At 44.3% G+C, this 26,399-nt stretch overlaps 1 protein-coding gene across 2 annotated transcripts in view; it reads right to left on the reverse strand.

Annotated features, from left to right (window-relative positions):
- Positions 1 to 26,399, reverse strand: part of LOC124131232 — a 65,842-nt gene that overhangs the window by 23,507 nt on the left and 15,936 nt on the right. For both annotated transcript variants that reach the window (XM_046494346.2, XM_046494345.2), the window contains exons 3-7: positions 26,073 to 26,257; positions 19,734 to 20,234; positions 19,096 to 19,284; positions 6,002 to 6,115; positions 3,267 to 3,401 (exon numbers count right to left, since the gene is read on the reverse strand). In XM_046494346.2, coding sequence (XP_046350302.2) covers positions 3,267 to 3,401; positions 6,002 to 6,115; positions 19,096 to 19,284; positions 19,734 to 20,234; positions 26,073 to 26,257 — 1,124 coding nt within the window. The remainder of the gene's footprint in view (positions 1 to 3,266; positions 3,402 to 6,001; positions 6,116 to 19,095; positions 19,285 to 19,733; positions 20,235 to 26,072; positions 26,258 to 26,399) is intronic.

Consider the following 26,399-nt stretch of genomic DNA (forward strand, 5'->3'; position numbering starts at 1 on the left):
TCGTTCGAGTATCGTGATGCTCCGAATCAGAAGGTTGGCATTTGTGCGGATGAGTGAGTTAGCTTTTAGCTGTGTTAGGACGAGTAACACCAAGAGTGTTTCAGGCATTGGGACCATAAGGAGACTCGAACTCGGGTCTTGTGTGTGGCGAGCCAAAGCTGCAACAAAATTGCCTTGGTTTGTTTCTGAAGACCATTTGATATTTGGTCGTGTTGTATGGGAGTCTTTTCGAAAACTTAACTTCTGAAAACATGTTTTGTCCTCAGGGTTTTCACAAAATATTCTTAGTTGGAGGAGATGCTGGATGTCAAGAAAACACTGTGTTGGTGTTTACATTTCTCATCTTTGGAGGTACAATCGAGCAGGCTCTTTCTTCCAAAATGTCAAAGTGCGTCATACGACTCTTGTTCAGAAGTTGTTTGATCAAGGTTACAACATTCAAAAAGTATAATGGTAGACATGTGGAGGACATTTCCAAATTTGCTGCATCAGTGACAAGAATGATGTCCGATCCTATTCCCTCTTTGAACATGTGCCATATGTTCCCGTGGTGTTGTTTTTCAGATAAACAGTTAACTTGCCTTTGCATGTGTTTGTGACGGGTGCCACCGGTTGGGCAGATACGCTCACCTTTTCGCAAACATGCTCGCGATATAGTCGGAATAGTACTTATGAATATGGAAAGTGCTTTGTCACATATATTAAATTTGTAAAAACAAAAACAAAACAAAAAACAAAAAATATAAATCCTATATGTCGTAGTATCCGAAACAATTTTCTGTCTGTAGCCGAAATCCCAATCCCCAAACAAACCGACACCACCCCAGAATTTTTAATGGCGGGTCGTCAACGACCTCATCCGTTATTATTACCTTCAAGCCGCACATGTGCCTCTGTATTTTACCCTGCCAATTACAGGGACATAGTTCTTTGGTTATGAGTGCTATCACTCTGCAAATTGCTTTCTGAGTAGGCAGAGAAAATACAATGTACACTGCCGTGGATAATGGCGCCTGCGTCAGATGACTACTTTTTACCTGGGTTCCAAATTGAGGCCGTAATCGATTCCATGCCAAAGTAGAAAGATCGCGTGACAGAAAATTTGACTCAAATATAGAGAGACATCGTTCTTGAAACGAATTACTGAATTAATTCGAATTGTTCTTTTATGAAAGAATATAATTTCACTGTGCAATGTTGTCCATTTTAAAAATAAAGCTTTTAACGTTATATTTTTAATTAAAATTCTGTCGTTAGCGTTTCGTGAAAACACATTTATGTATTGAAAAGCAAGTCTTCAGCATATCAGACAATGATCACTGTATTATCTTCTATTTCCTCCCCTTTAACACTGTGAGGGATCAGGGACGGTAAAGACCCTCTTGGTCAGTACCGCATGATTGTAAGAATTGGGGGAATCGAGGTTCAGTGGGTGTAATATGTAGCAGTGTTCAAGTCATGAATCTTTCACAGCGCCATGGCTGTATTGAAGCCACCATTAATAGTCGGTGTAAGGTTGGTGGGTAGACTGAGTAGACTACTGGGTAGACATTTCTTATGTGTATATGTAAAGTTTCAGGTTAAGAGTCATGTGAAGCGTTCTGTGATGCATCGTGTGAAGTGTCGTTTGAAGCGTTAACGACGCGCCGTGTGAAGCATCATGTGACACATTATGTGAAGCGTCATGAGAAGCGTTATGTGAAGCGTCATCTGAAGCGTTATTTGAAGCATCGTGTGGAGCGTCTTGTGAGGCTTTATCTGAAGCGTCATGAGAAGCGTCATCTGAAGCATTATGTGAAGCGTCATGAGAAGCGTCATCTGAAGCGTAATGTGAAGCGTCATGTGAAGCGTCATCTGAAGCATTATGTGAAGCGTCATCTGAAGCATTATGTGAAGCGTCAAGAGAAGCGTCATCTAAAGCATTATGTGAAGCGTCATGTGAAGCGTGATCTGAAGCGTTATGTGAAGCGTCATGAGAAGCGTCATCTGAAGCGTTATGTGAAGCGTCATGAGAAGTGTCATCTGAAGCTTTATGTGAAGCGTCATGTGAAGCGTCATCTGAAGCATTATGTGAAGCGTCATGAGAAGCGTCATCTGAAGCGTCATCTGAAGCATTATGTGAAGCGTCATGTGATGCCTCATCTGAAGCGTTATGTTAAGCGTCATGTGAAGCGTCATCTGAAGCATTATCTGAAGCGTCATGTGAAGCGTCATCTGAAGCATTATGTGAAGCGTCATGTGAAGCCTCATCTGAAGCGTTATGTTAAGCGTCATGTGAAGCGTCATCTGAAGCATTATGTGAAGCGTCATGTGAAGCGTCATCTGAAGCGTCATGTGAAGCGTCATCTGAAGCTTTATGTGAAGCGTCATGTGAAGCGTCATCTGAAGCTTTATGTGAAGCGTCATGAGAAGCGTCATCTGAAGCATTATGTGAAGCGTCATGTGAAGCGTTATATGAAGCGTCGTGTGAAGCGTTATGTGAAGCGTCATGTGAAGCGTTGTTGGATGGTAGAACACTATTCACCACACTCTCGGGATTATAGAGATCGGAATTATTGGTAGAGTTGGTCGGGGTTCCTTCCTTAGGGAATGATACAGGGGCTGGGTGGTCCTAATGTGCTCCATGATGACTTTGGTCCTGACCCCATGGCATTGATTGGGATCTAACAGTGGTGTGTCTCGTCCAGTTCAGATTATTTACATTCTTCAGAAACCCATGCTTGCCCTAAGAGGCGATTATGCTTGACGGGTGGTCAGGCTCGCTGACCTAGTCGATGCATGTCATCGTATCCCAACTGCGTGGATCGATGCTCATGATATCAATCGCTGGATCGTCTGGTAAAGACTCGATTATACACCGACCGCCGTCAAAAAAGCTGGAATATTGCTGAGTGAGGCGTTAAACAAGCAAGCAAACAAACACACGATTATATACATTAACTATACATTGGCACTAAGCCTCATACGTCCTTGGGATTTCTAAAGAGCTTTTATAACCAACAATTTCGTTTGACATCAGGATTGATGAAAAGCGAAGCATTCATTATTTATGGAGAAAGTAAAAAGTTTCAATATCATTAAGAGTCTTTCTTACCCGAAAACGTTCTAGACAATAGGACTTTAAGATTCTTGACATTAACGGATAACTGACAAAAAGTGTAATGAAAATAGGCTTCATGCGCAAGCCTTGACCTCGCGACTCGAAATGAAGCCCGTGCGACGTCGCGTGATTATTTGAATGTCCTTGACCTTGAAACAAAACATACCTGAAGGCTAGTGATGTCGTCACGTTTCGCCGCCACGTGACTCGGGTTACCCCGCTTTTCTCGCAACGGCATGGGCTTCGTAGAACCAGCTGTGAGAGTTGAGAGATGCTCTAGAAGTATACCCGCCATTGCGTCCTGGTTAAAAAAAAAGAAGTAACATGAGAGTCATGATGTTCATCAACTTTATAGGGCAGTAACGTCAGAAGCCAGAGCGCACATATCCGTAGTGTTACCTCAGGTTTTGCCCGCCGTGATATTGTTGGAATATTGCCAAAAGCGGCGTAAAACATTACTCGCCCACCTCAGGTAATTACGTATAATCGTTTAACTTTTGTTATAAATATATGTTGATACACTTTATAAATAGGAGGGGTGGGGTAACCTGTGTTTAGACTGTTCTCTCGTCACAACGAAGGCCTGGGTTCTATTCCCCACAGAGGTACAATGTGTGAAACCCATTTCTGGAGCTCCGCGATGTGACATGGCTGCATATTGTTAAAAGCGGTGTAAAACCACAGCCAGTGTAATAATGTCATAAGGTCATCACCATTTCCAGTGTCCCCTGCTGTGATATTGCTGGAATATTTCTAAAAGCGACTTATTACTACTCTACTCCTATGTTGTGCTTTCTTCAGGCTCAGGTACAATAAACTCATCATATTTATCCTACGTTTTGGCGGCCATCTTGGATTTAAGAATAGCCACCATTTCTTGACCGTTCGATCCCATTGCTTATCACCTCGAGGTCAGGTCAGGTAGGTGAAATGCGGTTTCACGTCGCGTCCAAGGTTAATGCACTGAAAAAGTGACGACACTCTCTCACTCTCTCTCTCTCTCTCTCTCTCTCTCTCTCTCTCTCTCTGATGCGGTTCCTGGTTTTGTAGCACCATAACGTGCTCGTGGGTTTCAATCTGTAAAGCCCCTGAAAACTTTATGATTCGGTTATTCCTAGACCCCCCACATTGAACAGAAACGCTGTGATAAAACGGAAATTAAGAAATCTCACTCACTCATACTGGAATATTGTGGCCGGGTACTCAAACCCAAGTCGGACGCGTGAAGATCCGGGGTAGAATAGGTCTTCAGCAACCCATGCTTGCCGTAAAAGGCGACTATGCTTGCCGTAAGCGGCGACTAAGGGGATCGGATGGTCAGGCTCGCTGACTCGGTTGATGCATGTCATCGATCCCCATTGTATGGATTGATGCTCATAATATCAATCACTGGATTGTCTGGTCCAGACTCGATTATTTACAGACCGCCGTCATACAGCTGGAATATTGCTGAGAGCGGCGTTAAACAACAAACAGACAAACAAATAAACCCAAGTCAGTCACTCACTCAACAAAACTGCAAAAACTGATCTCGATGTCCGACCATGTCTGCAAGAGCAAGTTAAGCTCCCCCAGACTGGTACTGCGTTTGACAAGCGCTAGTTAGATATGAGCTGCGAAAGCGCCGGTACGCTGAGATGTGCGCTCCCCTGAGTTGATCTTCGTGACCGGGAAGCTATGCTCATTGTTGTGCGTGTGCTTTCTGAGCAATAACATCTGTATTTTTTATGATAAATTGGAGCGTGCAGCAATCTGATTGATCTAAAAACGTTGTTAAATGGAAAGGGATTCCGGAATTCGTGACGTCATTAGCTGCGCATGAGTACTTCTCTTTCTCAATCCCAAATTTGAAAAACGTGCCATCCGGCTTGGCGAAACGAATGCCGCATTAGTTATATATTAGGTTTGATCACTATCTGTCGTTATATTAGTTCCGTTTCTCAGAATTCTACAAATCAAGCGTGTTGCCGTGAAAGCAAAAACAATGACATTATCAATTGTATCATGAGGTCATACCATTCTAGACTGACGTCATGCCTGTCTCAGATAAATAACAGCGACAAAACCCTTACCTTATTCATCAGAAATCTCTGCCAAAAGCAGCGTCGATTGTACGATTCCGACTTCATCATGAGCATGTGTTTATGAATCACTATCAAACAGTGATGAAAACCAGGTGTTCGCGAATAGGTGTGCCTTTCCTAATGGTTTGTCAGAAAACCCCGGGAACGTATGGCAGCCAAGATAGGGTATTCTTTTGGGTTCATTGGGGTATTCAAGAACGGAAAACTTAATTTTACATTGAGCGAGTGAGTGGGTGATTTCGTGGTTGACTTCGTGCGTGTACTGAGTGAGGCAATGAGTCAGTGAGTGAGTGGGTGAGTTGGGTTTAACGCCGCATTTAACAGTATTGCAGTTATATCGCGGCGTGCCAGCTTGGGAGGAAAGCCCGAAGTGATGCAGGTCTTAAACGTTTACCACTTCGGTGATACCCACGAGAGCACGGGTATGGTGCGGACAAACCTAGAAACATATTCGGGTCGAACCGGGACTCCAACCCACAATCATATGTTTCTGGCGTGCCCAAGGGACGCAACTCTGCACAGCGAATCGCGGCGCCTTTCTTGAAAAATACGTTATTTTGGTGGTTTTTTATATATTTTCTAGAATAAGTTAGTGTTTTCTTTCCTTTATTTCTAGAACATTTGAGTTTGTTTCAAACATTAAATAGTGGGTCGCTTACAACCGAAAATGAAATCAAGTCATCTGTAAAATACCTAATTTAGAGATTTTTCAATACTCTGGATACAAAACAACGGACATGTTTCATCAGGTGCCAAACAAACAATGAAGACGGAGGTATTACTCTGGAAGCAAAATCCAATAAGCTGCAAGACGTACCTGTCTACACTGTATTGCATAAGACAGGAGACTGGACAGCTCGGAGAGACAGGTCGTGGACGGGTCGGAGAGACATTTGTGCAGGCACATCCTCATGCAGTCCACACGACCAAGCTGGAAATAGAAACAATACATCCATGTTAATACAAGCGACAAACCCTTTCCATATCCATACGAAATCTCTGCCCAACACAGAGTTGATTGTACGATTGCGACCACATCAAATAGTGATGACATAGGTGTTCACGGATAGGGAATTGCATCGGACATCATTTTGTGTCACGGATGCGTCAAATTGGACATTTCCTCCACATGCCTACCATACATTGTCTAGGACTTGAATGTTGTAACCTTTATCAAACAACTTTTGAACAAGAGTCGTAAGACATCTAAAGTTATGAAAAGAAACAATCCTCACATCATTTCAGCAATGATTTGACATCGAACAGGTTTGAAATCCACATACATGAACACCGATAGGCAAATGAAAATATTCACTTGAAGTCCACAAAATTGCGACCCCCGTGTGTACGTCACCTGTTGTAAGATATCTTTCATGTGTGTAATATCGCCTATGATACCCATATCAAATATATCACCATCGGATAACCACCTCTTGTTCTCAACAGTGCAAACATCATATTCATGTGTTCGAATCCTATAGTACTGATCTGAGAACATCACACACGTGCGTATAGTTTCAATCAAAGACGTAACCGTAAACAAATTATGTCACTTTGGGCTTCGTTTCACTTTAAACTGACAAGTCGTAATATAGTGTGTGAGTGTGGTATTCGCCGCTTTTAGCAATACCACGACTGGGACACCAGAACTGGGCTACACACAAGGTACCCGCGTCGTCGTGACGTGCCAACGCTTAAACCACTGGGATAATATAACTAAAATAAATCCGAAATCTCAGCCTCACTTCACGTTGTCATCTAGTACATCTAGTACAAACAAGTCACAGAACTAGAAAGACCCCTCCCCCCCCCCCCCCCCCCCCCCCGACCCCCGCTCCAGTTCAGTAGACTCTTTCAGCAAACATAGGAATCTGAGAAACCATATCATCCCATAATTTCACCATCACTATTGAAAGCCAGAAAAATTATTACACACCGATTTTAAAATTTGTTGTAATATAACGACGGGATATAGAGACTTTCAAGTTTTGCCTGAGAAGAAATGGCACTCCTTGAAAAGCCATTGAACTCTCCTTGCATAATCATGCATAACAGTTACGATGTTTACCAAACAGACGTCAGCCAAAAAGCATTCCCAACAGCGAAAAACACACACAAACATTACAAACACGAATTGGAAGAGACATTCGTCATTTGCTGAATTTCTGATTCGCATCACGAAGGGTTCTCTTGCCAACCAATGCACGCACAAAAAACCCACGACCACGCGAATGGTCATGAATAGCGATCCAACTCAATGTCTGAACAACGTTCATTCACAAGCTGCAGGAAGCAGCAGTACAACCAGCAATAAACGAGACCTGACTTCATTTTTTTCTTGTTAACTCGGAGGTTAGATTGCTATTCAGCGGTAATGTTTACTGACATCCACGATCGCCAAGTTTATGTCAGTTGGTAAATGGTTTATCGTTTGTACAGGAACTGTTATCGAGGTATAATGAGACGATTGAGCGGTTATTTTTAGTTTGAATCAAATCTAGAGCAATTACCGCGGGCGTTGGACTGAGTGATGTCCAATACACGTTCAAGAAACGTTGCAAATTTCAATTAGGGAACCCCGCGAAAACATGATTCCCGCATCGAGTTCCTTCTCAGTAATTGTGTTGCAAATTGTTAGGAGTGTTACGACGAAAATTATAGTTGAGTGCTGGTACCGTTCCTGTTCCGTAATGTTGTTTAATTGAAAGAGCTTTCTATATTTGGTCAGCGCTGATTGGATTGCAGCACTTGGAACATAATGCAGCGGAGCTTCTGAAGCACGTAGTTCTGTTTGTTTGTTCGTTTGTGTGTTTGTTGTTGAACAATCTAAGGATGAATCATCATCAGACAAGTACGGAGCTATACTGTCATATTTTTTATCATTCGCAGTATTGACAGCTGTCAGTAAAATCCACCACTGGTGAAGGACGAATCGTAAACACAACAAAATATAATTGAAAACATATGCTTCAAATAGTATCCAATTTCAAGCGGCATATAGATCTTGCAAAAAGTGTCTCTATTATTTAATATAAATGTAAACAGGTATATATGTTATGGTGGTAGATTCGCCTCGTTTATGTTTCTCTAGGCTTGTCAGCACCAGACGTATACTGCCATCGGAGTCAAAACCTTGATTCGTCTGTAAACATAGTATAACGCCATTGACGCACAGCCAGTCCCTGGTGTTGCCTTGCCCACCCCAATCTTTGCCGCCTGCGGTAAGCTATTAAGGTACCCACCCTTCAGAGGCCGCCTTGCTTGCAGACGGCGTTTTCAACGGCAGATGATGAAATTCTCCCTCCTGTTATTGTACGGAATTCTCTATTGAAAACAGGAGCAGATTTAAATTTGAACCTTCTATGTATTGCAATTAATGTAATGTCTCGTCCTGGTGTCAAATATAAGGCCTGATATATAAGGCCTCACTGCAACCACATCCGTTTGACGGTATTTGTCCCATAGTCAAAGAATTACACTTTTTGGTGTGCCAAAGATTCGGGCAACTTTGGATAACGACGACCCCCCCCCCCCCCCCACACACACACACACACACACCCGCCCCTCTCTCTCTCTCTCCCACACACCAACACACACACACACACACACACACACACACACACACACACACACACACATCTACTATCGTTTCCACAATTCGCGATTCTGTCCGTTCACCGAAATACTGTTTTGGAGGCATTTTTAGCGTGTGCAAACTTCAGTTGTATTAGCGATTGTCAGTTCCCCTATGGGCGCACGTGCATCGCGTGTTATTCATACATGACGTGAAATTTCATTGTGATTTCATTGCATTCAGATGTGTGTTTGTGTCTGTCTGTCTCTCTGTGTGTCTGTCCGTCTGTCTGTCTCTCGCTCTATGGCCTAGAATTACAATGTAAAGAACCGTTCTTTTTCATTCACACCGAATCCAATAACTTCTTTCTGTATTGATAAAAAAAGAAGTCAAAGTTGGTCTGTATAGTGAGGGAAGTTCATTTCGACTTGTTTATGACTTTTTTTAATCTACCTTCTCCTAAGAAACTCCACCGACAATAGGGTCAATACATCACTAGCAACATGTTGTCACAGACGTAGTTTGTTTTTTTAACATGACCCCACGGCTGTTTTTGTAAAAAAATTCAGTAAACCAAGCAATTATAATTGCCTGTGAAAGAACACCATAATAAAAGCAGCTTGGGAAGAATTCCATTCTGGTGGTGAGATCGGTGCCACGTGGCATAAAAAAACATGCCTCGATTCACCAAAAAGAATGGCATGTACGTCCATGTCTTTTATTCCCCCGTCGTTGCGCAAAGCAGTTCTGAAAGACAGTGCTAGTATTTCAAGTCTACTGACAGGATGTGCTTGTCACCTCGGTGTTTCAAGTATGTTAGATGTACCACCCACATGTAACGGTAAATGTACAGTGATAGTAATGGGTTTCTGTCATCAGTTCCAACCATTTCCGTTATTTAATGTTCAAAAGAATTAAACAACCCACATCCCATTCACCTTCGTTTATCTGCAAAAATGCTGGCTCATGGATTATGGTTTTTTCTCTTTGAAAATGTCCATTCGGGGAATAGAAAAATTACTCTCGGTCTTGAATAAATGTATAAATGTTAAACTAAGGTACATACTCATATGGGAATCATAGTTTACGCCTACGACGATTTTCCCTTACGTGATGTAAGATGTGTCAAGAAGACGTATAATTTGGAATAAAGGGTTATTGAGGTCATATTTTATACAACGTAAACGGATGAATTATGCAACACTTGCGACCATTCCACCATCTGGCACTCGATGGCACCACAGCATGAGCTGGTCTACGTTATAAGCTCCAGGTTTATCGATGCCTTTTAGAGTTTCACTCAACAGACAAATGCGTTTGGCTGCCGAAAATAACGACTTCAGTGTCGAGTTCCACCAATCATAGTCAAGAAGTAACTGCTATTTTGGGCTGTTTCCTTTATCGTGATGACATAAATTATCCCTTTGGAGAAAATATTGTAATTGCCCTCTTTAGGTCCTTGTTGTAGCCATCAAGTACATCCCTGAATTACGACGCATCCGGGTAAAGCATCAATTTGGGGACACAAATAACCTGCGCATTATTTCTGTTATCACCCTTCACTGGTACTGCTATTACTAGATAAAATATTTACGAGTTTTCTGTCCGTAGAAATGACCCGTGAAGATCCGGGCTTGAGTAGTCTTCAGAAACCATTGCTTGCTGTAAAAGGCGACCATGTTTGTCGTAAGAGGAGACTAACGAGATCGGGTGGTCAGGCTCGTTGACTTGGTTGATGCATGTCATCGTATCCCAATTGCGTGGATCGATGTTCATGATGTCAATCACTGGACTGTCTGGTCCAGACTCGATTATTTACAGACCGCCGTCATATAGCTGTAATATTGCTGAGTGCGGGTTAAATAACAAACAATACGTAGAATACAGAGATGAGCTTCTCTGGTTTAGTCCCATCGTCAATATTGGATCTATTGTGTGACTAAAACCAATAATGCCTATATATCATATAACAAAACTGTCGCGAAGGACATATAAAAGTATATTAGTTTTATATCACAGTTTTACTTAGAAAGCCGTTTTCAACACTGAAAAGATCAGACTATGACATGACGACGCCGTATAATATACGGGCAATGGATCAACCAAAGTCAGGCCACCATACCAGTAATCATGGCAACATGGCCTTCTGTAAGATATACACCGTCCCCCCAGCTGCTGGCGACTTTTGACAAGTTAAGCCGAAAATTAAAATAATATATTCTTCGAATAAAACAGTGGTAGACAAAAAACTACTTTGAATGACATGGTTTTACAATACCCTCTCAGGAGAGCAATAGGTTTGATTGAAAGACCCCCGAAGTGGGCTATATTGGTCGTCAGGGGAAATTACGTGAGCGGATAGGTGTGAAGAGAGACAGCGGTCGCGCATTGAGTACTGTCTTCAAGAGTTCTCAGCATTAGATTTATATCAACTTGAGGTATTTATGCTTGTGTGCCTGCGACCGGAATAAATGCATTTTCAGTTGGGTTCCATTAGAAAATGAATTGCAGGATGCATATTTGTGTTTTATAAGGAAAGGAGAAATACGTTCCTGACATTTGTACTTTTTTTATGCTGCAAATCACGATTTTTCAGAATCAAAACCTCCTGTCCAATTTTGAAAGTTGCTCTGTAATTAAGGAATGGAAAGTAATCGGAGTTGAAAGGCATATAACAATGTACATACAAAACTGCCAGATCACTTATATATTCAACACACAGAAATTATCAGGAAAAAAACAACCTATTACATGTAGTCTAGTTTTTGTTTTTTCGCATTTCTATATCAATAACTGAAAAGAGCTATCTTTAATATAATACAAAGTTCTACAAGACACAGAATATTCGTGATGAAATGAAAACATTCATTGTTTTGGCTTGTTGCTAATACAATTTATTTGTATGTAATCAAGTCTGAACAAGGCAAACCAGAGATTAGTTGATGAGTGAGTGAGTGAGTATGGATTTTACGCCGCTTTTAGCAATATTCATGCAATATCACGGCGGGGGACACCAGAAATGGGCTTCACACATTGTACCCATGTCGGGAATCGAACCCGGGTCTTCGGCGTGACGAGCTAACGCTTTAACCACTAGGCTATCCGACTGCCCCCTTAGTTGATAAGGGTAGGAAATACCTTTGCCCAGTAACTGTTCACGGGTAAAATATGGGAGGAGCCAGTGTCATGCTGGTGGTGGATGGTTATACCGGAACAATCACTGACACGTCAAGGGCCATCATCACAACCAACAGCGGTGTCAAATCACCGATCAGCGGATCCTTGTACTTCTAAGATAGGCTACTCTGCCGAACACATAGCGGTGCCTTGACGTATGGAGGGAACACTTGGGACGTGGTGGCACGTGGGAGCAGTGTGCTGCACACAGGTCACAAATTAGGCCAAGTTATAACGTCGGGACAATTACTGGATGGGTCTCTAGGGAATCGAGCTTGCCCCACATTCAAACACGTGTTGCACATGTGATGTCTCTTAGTTAAGTGTTCAAAATATGCCTATGTTCACACAGCAGTTAATGGGCACCCAGTGGGAAGAGATGGCTAAGTGTCAATTATATTTCTCGCGCCCCATAGGTAGCTTGGGTTCTATACTCCCCAGGGAGCTGAGAAAGAAGAATTGAGTGATCCATTGATCGGGGTAATAATAAAAATGCACAGCTTCGGGATAACATTGCGTATGGATTATGCGCTTTACAAGTAGATGGTGATGATGATTATTATTATTTCTTATTATTATTATTTACAGATTAAAATAATAATTGCAACAAAGAGGGTTTGGGTGATCCTGGCACAGTCAGGCTGGTTAGGTTCATCATCAGCCCACGGTCCTTGCCCCCTCTACACGCAGCCCAGACAGCGAATGGGACTTCTCCCAGGAAGCGCTGCCTAGTCAAACCCACCCAGAACTTTTCGGAGAATGTGAAGACTCCCCAACACTGCAGCCTTCCTACCCAGATTGTCAGAGGGGCTGTATTCCTGGTAGCAAACCCGGGTACTCTCCCAATGTCAGTCAACAGATTGGGAGGTACCAAACCCTTAGGCACCGAGAACAATGAGGAGTCAGACAATTTGGTACTTGGGATGCAAGCGTGCCCTTTCGAAAGCGAGGTCTGCATATTTGACATGTTTTTCCTGAATCTTGTCAATCACATTAGTGTCAAAAGGGACAGATAATTCAATAATATAAATGATTTCATTGGATTTATCAAAAAGGACAAGATCAGATTTTGTTGGCCTGGATACGTCTGAGGCTGTATACGGGCTTATTCCAAATAACTTTGTATTTATCATTTTCCATGACGCTCTCTACATATTCTGGGTCGTTCCATGGATTGACCTCTGTGTCAAAACCACAAGAATGGCGAAGAAGGTAATAAAATGATCGAGCCACGCCATCATGTCGCTTAAGATACTGTGTTTGTGCCAAAGCTGGGCATCCACTGACAATGTGTTTGACAGTCTCATTAGATTCATTACATAATCTACATTTTGATCGAAAGTCACACATTGACGGTTTGAAGTTGGAAGTGACTGATCCTGATCATGAGCAGCAAACAGAACGCCCTCTGTTTCACATTTCATGCCTATATAAACAGATTGTGAGGTACCAAACCTAAGGAACCGAGAACAATAGGAAAACTTGGTACTTGGGATGCAAGCGTGACATTTCGAAAGCGTATTGTTATCAATATTTGAAACTCAATGCAGGGTCAGAGTAGCACACACTTTCCATCCAAGGAAAAAGCTTTTCAGAAGAATAACATCTTCATAAGGTTTTACTAAAAATAACCATGAAGACCCCCATTAGGAAAGGAAAATATTGATCACGCCTCCACAAAAATACACCACTCGGCCAGATTGATTCTAAGGCTTCCATCACGAATCTCACCCCCTCAAGTACCACGGCATAAGGAACGCTAAGTTAAACGTGCATGTGGAAACCATACATTCACGTTGGTGGGTGTAAACAGTATTCCACAAGTTGGATCAAATACTCTCATAGAATTTCCTTGGCCTCTTCCATGGACACGGAAGGTGGACAGGTTCACAACACTAATTGAATTTCCACTGAATTTACCAAACATGGCATGCTTCACTGCCCAGATCGATGTTCAGTTAAATTGATATCAATGCACTGTCGTGAATCTTTTGGCGGATCTTGTAACGTGTTTAGGAATTGGGTTAAAAAACAATAATCATTCAAACGAGGGGCTGAATACGTGGGTACAGTGAACCCCCATTAATGCGGACCCCCATTAGTCCAGAAACCCTGACTCCCGGGCGATCTTGTTGGTAGGTTACATCTTTTGCCATCGATTGGTAAGAAGGGGGCTTGTTGAAATTTGCGAATGGATGCTTTTCTTCAGTGGTACTTCCGGTGAGGTGAAGTGTGACTCCGAGCCGACCAGTCCCCTTAATATCAAGTGCCAGACAGTGAAACAACATGTACCATCTATTAACGCCTATTGCTATGACGCGGTCGGGAATCGAATCATCGAACTTCCACTCTCCCCGTCTTCAGAAACGCATTCATTGAAGCATGCTTGACATCTTCCCGAGGCAAGGCAGTTAACTGACCAAACTAGGCTGGAATTATGGAGTTGTATTTTGGCTGGCTATCAAAATCGCGTTACGAAGTTTACATCCGGTTCGTAAATTGCCGTACAGATTTTGGTCGATTGCAGGATCTTCAAAGCATGTGTACCGCCAATTCGGCGTCAACAGATGTGTTCCAAATCTTTTCATGTTTTTAATCAAGGTGCTCACGTGATCTGATGCATTTATGCGAAGTAAGACCCGTTTTATCACCACATATATTTTTATTATCAATCATATCGTCTTGACTGGGCGCCGCAAGTTATATGGTGGAATCTGAATGGTCAATAGGAAGGACATAGAAGGGACATAACCCGTAATAGACACCAGTGGCGATACGATCGAGAACAGAAATTCCAGGCTATCACAGTCAGTTTTCTCCCTAGCCACTGGACGATGGACATTGAAGTTCCGGACTGATGTAGAACAGTTCCAATTCACGAATGTCCAAGCAACACCCTCCTCCATCCCCTACCTCTTTCCGCGTGACCTCCCCATCCAATGCAAACATAGCTAATAATAAATGGTTTATCGAGCCAGAAGGCTTTATCACACTTTCTATCACCACGGGGACTCTGCAAATGACCATCTAACAATTTACCCACGTGGAGAGGGGAATCCGAGTGTGAAGAGCAAACACATAAATCTACTTCACACCACGCCGTAGCACTGTCGGACATTCTGTCAGAGAAGTACTCAAACTGCAGTTTGATTGTCGGTTTTTCATTTGAAGGATATCGCTCAATAGAGGGATTCTATTCCTGATTCAAGACCTTCCTTGAGTACTCAGGACTCGCCAACATCACAATGCCTTATGACGTCAACTTTAATACATTTCCACAAGGATAACAAAACATTACCCAATGACATCAGTTTTCTACATTGATTAAAGGACAAGATGTTGTTGCACATGCATGATTATTTTTTGATGTAACGCCATTCTGCATGGGTTTCTATTGTACATGTAAGTGGAACATCCGTTTCAAGGATGCCAGAATGTATTCATCTCTCCCAGCAAGACAAGATTTTGACAGCAGATTTTGTGTGTGACAATAAGCCAAGCAGGAACCAACATTGGTAATAAAACACCTCTTCTGAACATAATGCCTGAACTACCGGATGTTTATATTAAATTGCAGACCATTGTGATGCCATCGGTTACCATGACGTCACAATCAAATGACATCACATCAAATAACGAAACGTACCTTGTAATACTGGTTACATAAAAAATGTTGGAGGAATTATTTTGGATTATAGATAGAATGTCTCCCTGTCCTCGTTTAATGTCAAACATATCAACAGTCGTCAAACCACTAAGGCAAGCTTCGGAACTGGCATGTCTTGATATATTTCATGTCCCAAGACACTTAAGTGAGATTCTCAATTACAGAATATAAGATAGTTCCGCGATAAATCGCAAAGAGCAATGAAGCGTGGTTTATTTGACGATAAACATTGTTCTATTATGACGTTATTGCTGGAGATTCGAATATGCGCTCGCCGCTTGATGACGTCATATATTGGATAACGTTACTTTTGAGAGGGAAGTGTCTAGTGAATTATTCCCCATAGATGTAGCTGGGGTGCGCAGATAAACGCAGTGGCCGTACGATCTCATCCAAAAGTGGGAGAGATATGAGAATATTAGGAGCAAAGGTACAGATATACCACGTGAGGATTGTGAGAATATGCGGGAAATACCAAACTTAACCCACCTGTTCATTAAAATGGACTTGTCAGACATTGCCGAGGATGGATTCTATTCAGGGAGTCGTCATTATTAAAATTATGGTAACTATTTTTTAAACTTGCACATCTATCAACATCTTTAAAGAGGCTGTACATAATGTTGATATCTCATATAAGAAATAAACGACTCGTGGTTGTTGTTTATCGTATAAAGAAACCCCCCAGGGAGAATTATCAAGTCTATTTTGTAGTGTTTTATTGTACGATTGCTCTCCCACTCGTCTTTTATTTCTTAACTTCTGGAGAGGAGAAACACACAGCTTAAGAAAATTGATCTAACTTGAGTAACCGAAGGATATTTGATTATCTCTGTATATTGAGCAACCCGCCACGCTATCAATTTCAATACTCAATAATCTCGGAGGCACGAGACGTAAATTCGCCATCCCCTGGCAATACCCCGAAGGTTAGCAATGTTGTCAGGAGCAAATGTGTCTTCATAGCATTAGTTATCTGATCAAACCTAGCCAGCTGTTTGACGCCGCAGGCAACACTACATCTTCAAGTTACCCGACACAGGCAGGACAAAGCAGTGGTCAATGATGTGAATATATAACGTCAATGGAAGAGAATAACCAGTCTTGATTATCCACAGACACAGATTCCATTTGGCGCAAAGGGCAAAATAGCTGTGAAATTGAATGGACCACTCTACATCAGTGATGACACCGGTAGCACCCGCCATTCACGATTGACGTCATCGGGTTACCATGGTGCTTTCATTAAAAGAAAATTGCAAGTGATTCCGTGGCGTTTGATTGGCTAACCAAGCACTTTTTGTGTTAGGTTTCCACACAGCGAAACAAACAGGCTACGCCAACCCACGGAATAGTGTTTCACGATTGGCTGATAATAGAATGGACGGCTCTTGTGTCGCATTATTGTTGTAATCGATCTAACTGATGGGGTATTGTTATCTATAGTGTTTTGTGTTTGTGATTAACTAAGCAATCTATGAAGTCCATATTATTGAGAATAGCCATCCCGCGAAGTTTCACGGTATGTAATGTGTACACCTCCATAAACGCAACAAATATTATTGAAGTCAATTCTGAACCACTTGTTTGTTTGTTTGTTTGTTCTATGCGGCAGTCAGAATATTCCAGCAAGTGTGGGACACATTGACACTGCTGGCACTGTTGGCTCTGTCGCCTTTGTCGCTCAATTTCTGTGCAGAGTTGCTTTCCTTTCCTACCCCGAAACCTACGATCGTTGTTTCTAATCCACTATTGGTCCTGATTATCTTTAGATGTTTGTCGGCACCATGTCCGTTTCACAAAATGTGAGAGAAAACTCGTCTAAGACCTGCACTACTTCGGATTTTCTTCCAACATAAAGCGGACACGTCGTGATATGACTGAAATGTTTTAAACGGCTGTATCACAATGTCCTGTAGATACTCAAATGATATTATATTCAACGTCATTCACCGAAGGGGAACGATGGCAAACATTCTACCAACTTTTAATTTTCTTTCAAGCACTCCGTATTACACAACACGGAAAATTCAATGACATTACATCTTCTTCGAGTCGATATTCTTCCAATCCGAAGAAAGAAGCTTACTCGCTGTGAATAGCTCACAGTGAGAGTTAATCAATGTTTTCATTTATTTTAGGAAACAGTCCCGGGCATACAAACTGTGATGTTGACTTCCTGCGAATATGTAGCAGCATGTGTATCCCAATTTGGATATCAAAATAGGGCGGTGTTATTCTCCAAGAATAGATCAGATAATGGACCGACCATTCCCTGTGTGCGTAGAGGCTGGGGGGATATTTTGTATCGAAATAAGCGGATCAAGTTTGTTCTTGTCTAATACCAAACTGAGCTATTTTCCATCTATTTGTCGGTGTCCTGTGTCCTTTTTTAGCGAGGCAAACTGAATGTACTTATTTGTAATGTCATTGCTCGTTCTGTGAAAAGTGGTTGCGAGTCCCATATGCACCGAGGCTATCCTCTTAAGATGTCAGCACCATGTGGGAATTGGGTAGGGGCGGGTTCTACCGGTCATCGCTGAGAAACATTATGTCAATGCGGTACAAATGTTATACATGGGTTCCATATGTTTGGTTCAGGTGATTCTCTAAGTCAAACTCACAACGCGATTATTATAATTAGTTTGTTGTTGTTTGTTTGTTGTTTAACACCGCACTCAGCAATATTCCAGCTGTATGACGGCGGTCTGTAAATAATCGAGTCTGGACCAGACAATCCAGTGATTAATATCATGAGCATAAATCCACGTAATTGGGATCGATGACATGCATCAACCAAGTCAGCGAACCTGACCACCCGATCCCGTTAGTCGCCCCTTACGACAAGCATAGTCGCCTTTTACTGCAAGCATGGGTTGCTGAAGACCTATTCGACCCCGGGTCTTCACAGGTCGAATTAGTTTGATACAACCTCCGTTATATATATACTACCGACTAAAAATAAGGGAACTAGTGACAGCCGTAGCACGAATTATTTGTAGAATGTTTGAACTGCAAGATGACAATGTCAGAGGATACCGACGAGAAGGCACCCGGACATTGGACTGTCCCGCTAAGTGTCCTGGCACGTCCCCAATACAGCATCTGTGGGATGTTTTCGGACGAAGAGTGAACGTCAGAGAACCAGCACCCGCCAACACACACACACACACACACACACACACACACACACACACACGTGCACGCGCGTAGCTATATAAGTACCATAATCTTCAACGCAAAGTTAAACCCCATTTCACCTCAGTTCGTGATTCTTTAGCGTTTTAAAAACATAAACGGTGATACCTCGTCAGTCTGGATCCAGTTAATCTCAACCTCGTTAATCCAGAACTCCCGTTAATCCGCTTCCGAAGAATTAATATCAATATACAATTTAATGGAGCCTCTAATGATTCCGTTAATCCGGACGATCTCAAAAGGGACAGTACCGTTTTGACAATGCCAAAGCTCTGTAACCGACCCGAAAACCTACCTTTACAGCCAGTTCAGCCGGAGTTATCTCCTCCTTGTTTGGACGGGAAAGAAGCCCCGGATGTATTGAGACTATGGCCGACACAAAGTTGACCTTGTTCTTTAGAACACACCTGTGGAGAATAGTGTTTCCTCGGATGTCGCACAGAGTGCAGGCGACCTCTGGTGGCATAGTGCTCAGGTCATGTATCTGCCAAAGAGATAATTTAATAAGAAATTAAGTCACTAGTGAGTGTGGTTTACGTCGCTTTTAACAATTGTCCAGCAATATCACGGCGGGGGAACCTGAAAATGGGCTTCGCACTTTGTACCAATGTGGGGAATCGGATCCGTGTCCCTAGCGTGACGAGCGTACGCTTTAACCACATTGGGATTTTAAAAATAAATTGTCCCCGAAAATTAAAAACATTTTGGTTCATAGTCTTAATTAAAAAGAATATCTGGTTTTGCCCCAAAAGCTAAAAAATATATCTGTCTCAATACAAAAACCCATCACTGGCAATTAGCGAAATAGTTTTGAGGACATAAATTTATGTTACACACAAATGGGAATTATTCCATAGACCCAATTTAAGTATGTACCAATAGTGTATACATTGGGTAGTTACACGTATATACCACACGAACTGATCTCCTTACCAAGTCCTCCTTGTGTCCTCTGTCAATGAATTGCACCAGTGCATCATACGCGGAGTTGTTTGTGCATACCGTGTGTAAAACAGCATATCCACTGTCTAGATTATGATGGTTTTCTTCCAGTCCAACAAAACCCTTGTCTTTGGTACCGCCCTTTGGGGGATTCGAACCTGTGTACACAGCTTTATTCATGGTCATATATCCACCGTCGACATCCTCAACCTTATCACGAACAGATTTAGAGTTACCTCCACTTTGTTTTATTTCTGACGCTGCGTGAGGCATATTGTTGATGTCCGTATGCCATGTTAAAACTTTATTTTTTCGAGCTTCAGATTTCGCCTTTGATTTCCTGGAAAATATACTGCTGAATGTCTTTTGTTTCTTGGAACTGGTGGAACCAATCTCAGTAGCTTCCAGGATGTTATCGACAGACTGAGCACGTCGACAGGATTTCTTAGAACCCTTAGACTGGATGGGCCCGTGAAGGCTCATTGCAGCTTTCTGAAAGAAACAGTCAGATAGAATTAGATACACAGAAAACTCGTTACCTTTAAGTCCTCGTGAACATCAAAGGAAAATCGAGTTATCGGTAGTTCTGTAAAAGCGGGGTGTCAATATGAGACCATTAAGGCGCTGAGGTCAGAATGACATGACATTATCTGAAACGACATCGAATAAATTGAGTTCGAGAACCGTAGATATCGATTCATCCGAACAATCGGATTGTTAATATAAACTATTAAGTGCGTGCGTGCGTGTGCGCGTGCTTGAGTATTGTTTACCGTAGTAAGCAATATTTCAGCTTTATGATGGTGGTGTGTCAATAATCTCGTGTAGGCCGGACAAGTCCAGTAGTTGCTATTATGAGACAACGTCCTAAGTCACGGAGCCTGTCAACCAGTTCCATTTAGTCGCCTTTTACGTCAAGCATTTATAGCTGGGGAACACCAAATATGTTATCAATGTTAATAATGAGTTAAAATTACACGAATTACATGATATTTACAGGAATGATTACATGAATCAATATGCAGACTGAATCCAGGCAATGGATTACGGTACTGAGATATCTGACGCCGTTTAACGTCACCCATTCGGGGCCTCAAGTCACGCGATCCAGATTTACTCCCTGCAAGAGATTAACTTATTAAACAATATGGCGTCATTTGAACCAAAGGTCAACTTATTCGAGGTGAGAAGTCGAAGGTTTTGTCGTCCGACGACCAAGCAAATATGTGGACCAGAGAGTGGACAACAAATAAACGAATATAATCGACCGAATGAGACAGTTTTTTTTGTTAACCTACGCTGGAATTTTGCACCTATGACGGTGGTCTGTAAAGAAACAATCCTAGACCCGATAATCCAGTGATTGACATCATGATCATCGATATACACAATTAGGATACGATGACATGCATGTACCAAGTCGGCGAGCCTCACTCGGGGACCCACAGTGGGATGATGGTGCAGGGTGCGCGTACAGCTCTTTTTGTAAACTGTAACTGGGGACCCAGAGGTTGGTTGGTTGGTTGGTTTGTTGTTCAACGCCGCACTCAGCAATATTTCAGCTATATGACGGGGGTCTGTAAATAATCGAGCCTGGAACAGACAATCCAGTGATTGACATCTTGAGCATCGATCCACCCCATTGGGATCTATGACATGCATCAACCAAGTTAGCGAACCTGACCACCGGATCCCGTTAGTCGTCTCTTACGACAAGCATAGTTGCCTTTTACGGGAAGCATGGGTTGCTGAAGACCTATTCTACCCCGGATCTTCACGGGTCCGGACATGTAGTAGGTTGTAGGCAGTAAAACTGACTGAAAGAGGATTTTGATATTTTGTTACCCCTCCCTTTTAAAAATGTCTTGTTTTTGTATTATGTGAAAGCACTTACACACACACGCTCGATCGCACGCACGCACGCGCGAGCATGCGCATGCACAGTTTTGAAATTCTGGTTCAACCTCTGGGTCCATTCGTGACCAATTCGTGTTATTCCGGGACAAGCCGAATAGCGACTCGTGCCCCTCACATGGCCATTTTTGCGACCGGGTTCCGTCTTAGCGCAAAGGGGCATACCTAAAACAATTGTCAACTCGTTGCGTAATGGTTCACTTATCTTTCCCCATATATAATATATATTTCAGATGCAATTTAAAGCACATCGGGACATGCGAAATTATACAGTATGATTGAACACATTTAACTGTGTCTTGGGTATATTTTTAGATGCAAGACATATATAAAATCAAAAATTATTTCTGAGGGATTCTTTGACGAAGAATTTGAAGTCATACGCGCATTCTGATTGGTTTGTCGTATATTCGCACATAACATTCATCGATAGGGGGACGAGTCTTCTTGCAGGTTACGGAAAGGGGCGAGTGGTGACGAATGATGCTCCACGTCAGAACCGACCAAGAGGCATTCGTCACTACTCGCCCCTTTCCGTAACCTTGGTTTGTCCCGGAATAACACGAGTTGGTCACGAATGGTGGAGCATGAGACGCGGAAGACCAATTCTAACCCTGATCTTCAATAGGGTGGTGATAGACATGTTTCACAAAATGGATTATTCACAAGGAATGATATCACATAAGGATATTAAATTTTCATGACATTTGATTCCTGGTTTCAGGGGAATGTTCTGTTATCCAGCTACGACTTAAGGGAAATAACCGTGTTTCTATTTGCTAAAAGAAGTTCATTCAAGCGGACATAAAATCAACTAATATGACATATATAAAAACAGTATTCTTAGATACACATAAGATATGAATGTCCGTACGCTGAGATTAAAACGCCATAACTGATAACATAATAATAATAAAGACATACAACCTAGGCCCTAGAATTTTGACAGTCATATTACGATATCTTACTGTCGGGTACCCCTTCACTGCTGTGTGAACAGATGCATATTTCGAACACACTCACTTGCTACATGTGTTTCATCTCTATTTTTTATCTCCATTACCAAGATAATTATTCCCGTGGAGTAGAATGTGTATCCCTTGGGGCCCCGGCATAGAATGTGTCCCAGCGGTGACCCGGGGTAGAATGTGTATCCCTTGGGGCCCCGGCGTAGAATGTGTCCCAGTGGTGACCCGGGGAAGAATGTGTATCCCTTGGGGACCTGGGGTAGAATGTGTATCCCTTGGGGCCCCGGGGTAGAATGTGTCCCAGTGGTGACCCGAGGTAGAATGTGTATCCCTTGGGGCCCCGGGGTAGAATGTGTCCCAGTGGTGACCCGGGGTAGAAAGTGTATCCCTTGGGGCCCCGGGGTAGAATGTGTATCCTTGGAGCCCCGAGGTAGAATGTGTATCCTTGGAGCCCCGAGGTAGAATGTGTATCTCTTGGTGCCCCGGGGTAGAATGTGTCCCAGTGGTGACCCGGAGTAGAATGTGTATCCCTTGGGGCCCCGGGGTAGAATGTGTCCCAGTGGTGACCCGGGGTAGAATGTGTATCCCTTGGGGCCCCGGCGTAGAATGTGTCCCAGTGGTGACCCGGGGTAGAATGTGTATCCCTTGGGGCCCCGGGGTAGAATGTGTCCCAGTGGTGACCCGGGGTAGAATGTGTATCCCTTTGGGCCCCGGCGTAGAATGTGTCCCAGTGGTGACCCGGGGTAGAATGTGTCCCAGTGGTGACCCGGGGTAGAATGTGTATCCCTTGGGGCCCCGGGGTAGAATGTGTCCCAGTGGTGACCCTTGGTAGAATGTGTATCCCTTGGTGCCCCGGGGAGGAATGTGTCCCAGTGGTGACCCGGGGTAGAATGTGTCCCAGTGGTGACCCGGGGTAGAATGTGTATCCCTTGGGGCCCCGGGGAGGAATGTGTCCCAGTGGTGACCCGGGGTAGAATGTGTATCCCTTGGGGCCCCGGGGAGGAATGTGTCCCAGTGGTGACCCGGGGTAGAAAGTGTATCCCTTGGGGCCCCGGGGTAGAATGTGTCCCAGTGGTGACCCGGGGTAGAATGTGTATCCCTTTGGGCCCCGGCGTAGAATGTGTCCCAGTGGTGACCCGGGGTAGAATGTGTATCCCTTGGGGCCCCGGGGTAGAATGTGTCCCAGTGGTGACCCTTGGTAGAATGTGTATCCCTTGGTGCCCCGGGGAGGAATGTGTCCCAGTGGTGACCCGGGGTAGAATGTGTCCCAGTGGTGACCCGGAGTAGAATGTGTATCCCTTGGTGCCCCGGGGAGGAATGTGTCCCAGTGGTGACCCGGGGTAGAATGTGTCCCAGTGGTGACCCGGGGTAGAATGTGTATCCCTTGGGGCCCCGGGGAGGAATGTGTCCCAGTGGTGACCCGGGGTAGAAAGTGTATCCCTTGGGGCCCCGGGGAGGAATGTGTCCCAGTGGTGACCCGGGGTAGAATGTGTATCCCTTGGGGCCCCGGGGAGGAATGTGTCCCAGTGGTGACCCGGGGTAGAATGTGTATCCCTTGGGGCCCCGGGGTAGAATGTGTCCCAGTGGTGACCCGGGGTAGAATGTGTATCCTTGGAGCCCCGGGGTAGAATGTGTCCCAGTGGTGACCCGGGGTAGAATGTGTATCCCTTGGGGCCCCGGGGTAGAATGTGTCCCAGTGGTGACCCGGGGTAGAATGTGTCCCAGGGTGACCCGGGGTAGAATGTGTATCCTTGGAGACCCGGGGTAGAATGTGTCCCAGTGGTGACCCGGGGTAGAATGTGTATCCTTGGAGCCCCGGGGTAGAATGTGTCCCAGTGGTGACCCGGGGTAGAATGTGTATCCCTTTGGGCCCCGGCGTAGAATGTGTCCCAGTGGTGACCCGGGGTAGAATGTGTATCCCTTGGGGCCCCGGGGTAGAATGTGTCCCAGTGGTGACCCTTGGTAGAATGTGTATCCCTTGGTGCCCCGGGGAGGAATGTGTCCCAGTGGTGACCCGGGGTAGAATGTGTCCCAGTGGTGACCCGGGGTAGAATGTGTCCCAGTGGTGACCCGGAGTAGAATGTGTATCCCTTGGGGCCCCGGGGAGGAATGTGTCCCAGTGGTGACCCGGGGTAGAATGTGTATCCCTTGGGGCCCCGGGGAGGAATGTGTCCCAGTGGTGACCGGGGGTAGAAAGTGTATCCCTTGGGGCCCCGGGGTAGAATGTGTCCCAGTGGTGACCCGGGGTAGAATGTGTATCCTTGGAGCCCCGGGGTAGAATGTGTCCCAGTGGTGACCCGGGGTAGAATGTGTATCCCTTGGGGCCCCGGGGTAGAATGTGTCCCAGTGGTGACCCGGGGTAGAATGTGTATCCTTGGAGCCCCGGGGTAGAATGTGTCCCAGTGGTGACCCGGGGTAGAATGTGTATCCCTTGGGGCCCCGGGGTAGAATGTGTCCCAGTGGTGACCCGGGGAGGAATGTGTCCCAGTGGTGACCCGGGGTAGAATGTGTATCCTTGGAGCCCCGGGGTAGAATGTGTCCCAGTGGTGACCCGGGGTAGAATGTGTATCCCTTGGGGCCCCGGGGTAGAATGTGTCCCAGTGGTGACCCGGGGTAGAATGTGTATCCCTTGGGGCCCCGGGGTAGAATGTGTCCTAGTGGTGACCCGGGGTAGAATGTGTATCCCTTGGGGCCCCGGGGAGGAATGTGTCCCAGTGGTGACCCGGGGTAGAATGTGTATCCCTTGGGGCCCCGGGGTAGAATGTGTCCTAGTGGTGACCCGGAGTAGAATGTGTCCCAGTGGTGACCCGGGGTAGAATGTGTCCCAGTGGTGACCCGGGGTAGAATGTGTATCCCTTGGGGCCCCGGGGAGGAATGTGTCCCAGTGGTGACCCGGGGTAGAATGTGTATCCCTTGGGGCCCCGGGGAGGAATGTGTCCCAGTGGTGACCCGGGGTAGAATGTGTATCCCTTGGGGCCCCGGGGTAGAATGTGTCCTAGTGGTGACCCTTGGTAGAATGTGTATCCCTTGGGGCCCCGGGGTAGAATGTGTCCCAGTGGTGACCCGGGGTAGAATGTGTATCCCTTGGTGCCCCGGGGTAGAATGTGTCCCAGTGGTGACCCGGGGTAGAATGTGTATCCCTTGGTGCCCCGGGGTAGAATGTGTCCTAGTGGTGACCCGGGGTAGAATGTGTCCCAGTGGTGACCCGGGGTAGAATGTGTATCCTTGGGGCCCCGGGGAGGAATGTGTCTCCATTGCTTCTCATGGCAAGACTAACTTGGGAAGCTGAGGTATTAAGATGCGTGTTAATTAATCGTCAGGCTCTGCGACTCGATAGTTGACAGTTTGAGAGGATAGCTGCTATTAATATAAATCACCGGATTGTATGGTTCACATCGATTATGTTTTATCTGTGTTCTAATTTGTTGACAAAACTTGACGACATTACCTGTTTTGATTTTGGAGTCTTTGGTTCTTCATCCATTGCAAAAATATCCGAAATTGAATCATCTATTTTGAAGTCTCGCACAAACGTGTCGATATCTCGATCTAACGAGAGCAGAGGTTCCGACGCTATGCTAGTCACTTCCGGGTCCATTTTCCGGGAGCGCAGAGATCGGATTGTGAGTACATCTGCAACAAAATGGTACATAATATATAAATCGTTTCTCTACCAATTTCTGCTAAATATTATACCGCATATTTATTGCATTTGCAAGTGTATCAAAGAAGAAATAATGACAAGTTGCATGTATGCACCAAATTAAGCAGTGAC

This window comes from Haliotis rufescens, unplaced genomic scaffold (genome assembly GCF_023055435.1).
Source record: "Haliotis rufescens isolate VD_foot unplaced genomic scaffold, xgHalRufe1.0.p SCAF_14, whole genome shotgun sequence".
In the NCBI taxonomy this organism is placed as follows: Eukaryota; Metazoa; Mollusca; class Gastropoda; order Lepetellida; family Haliotidae; genus Haliotis; species Haliotis rufescens.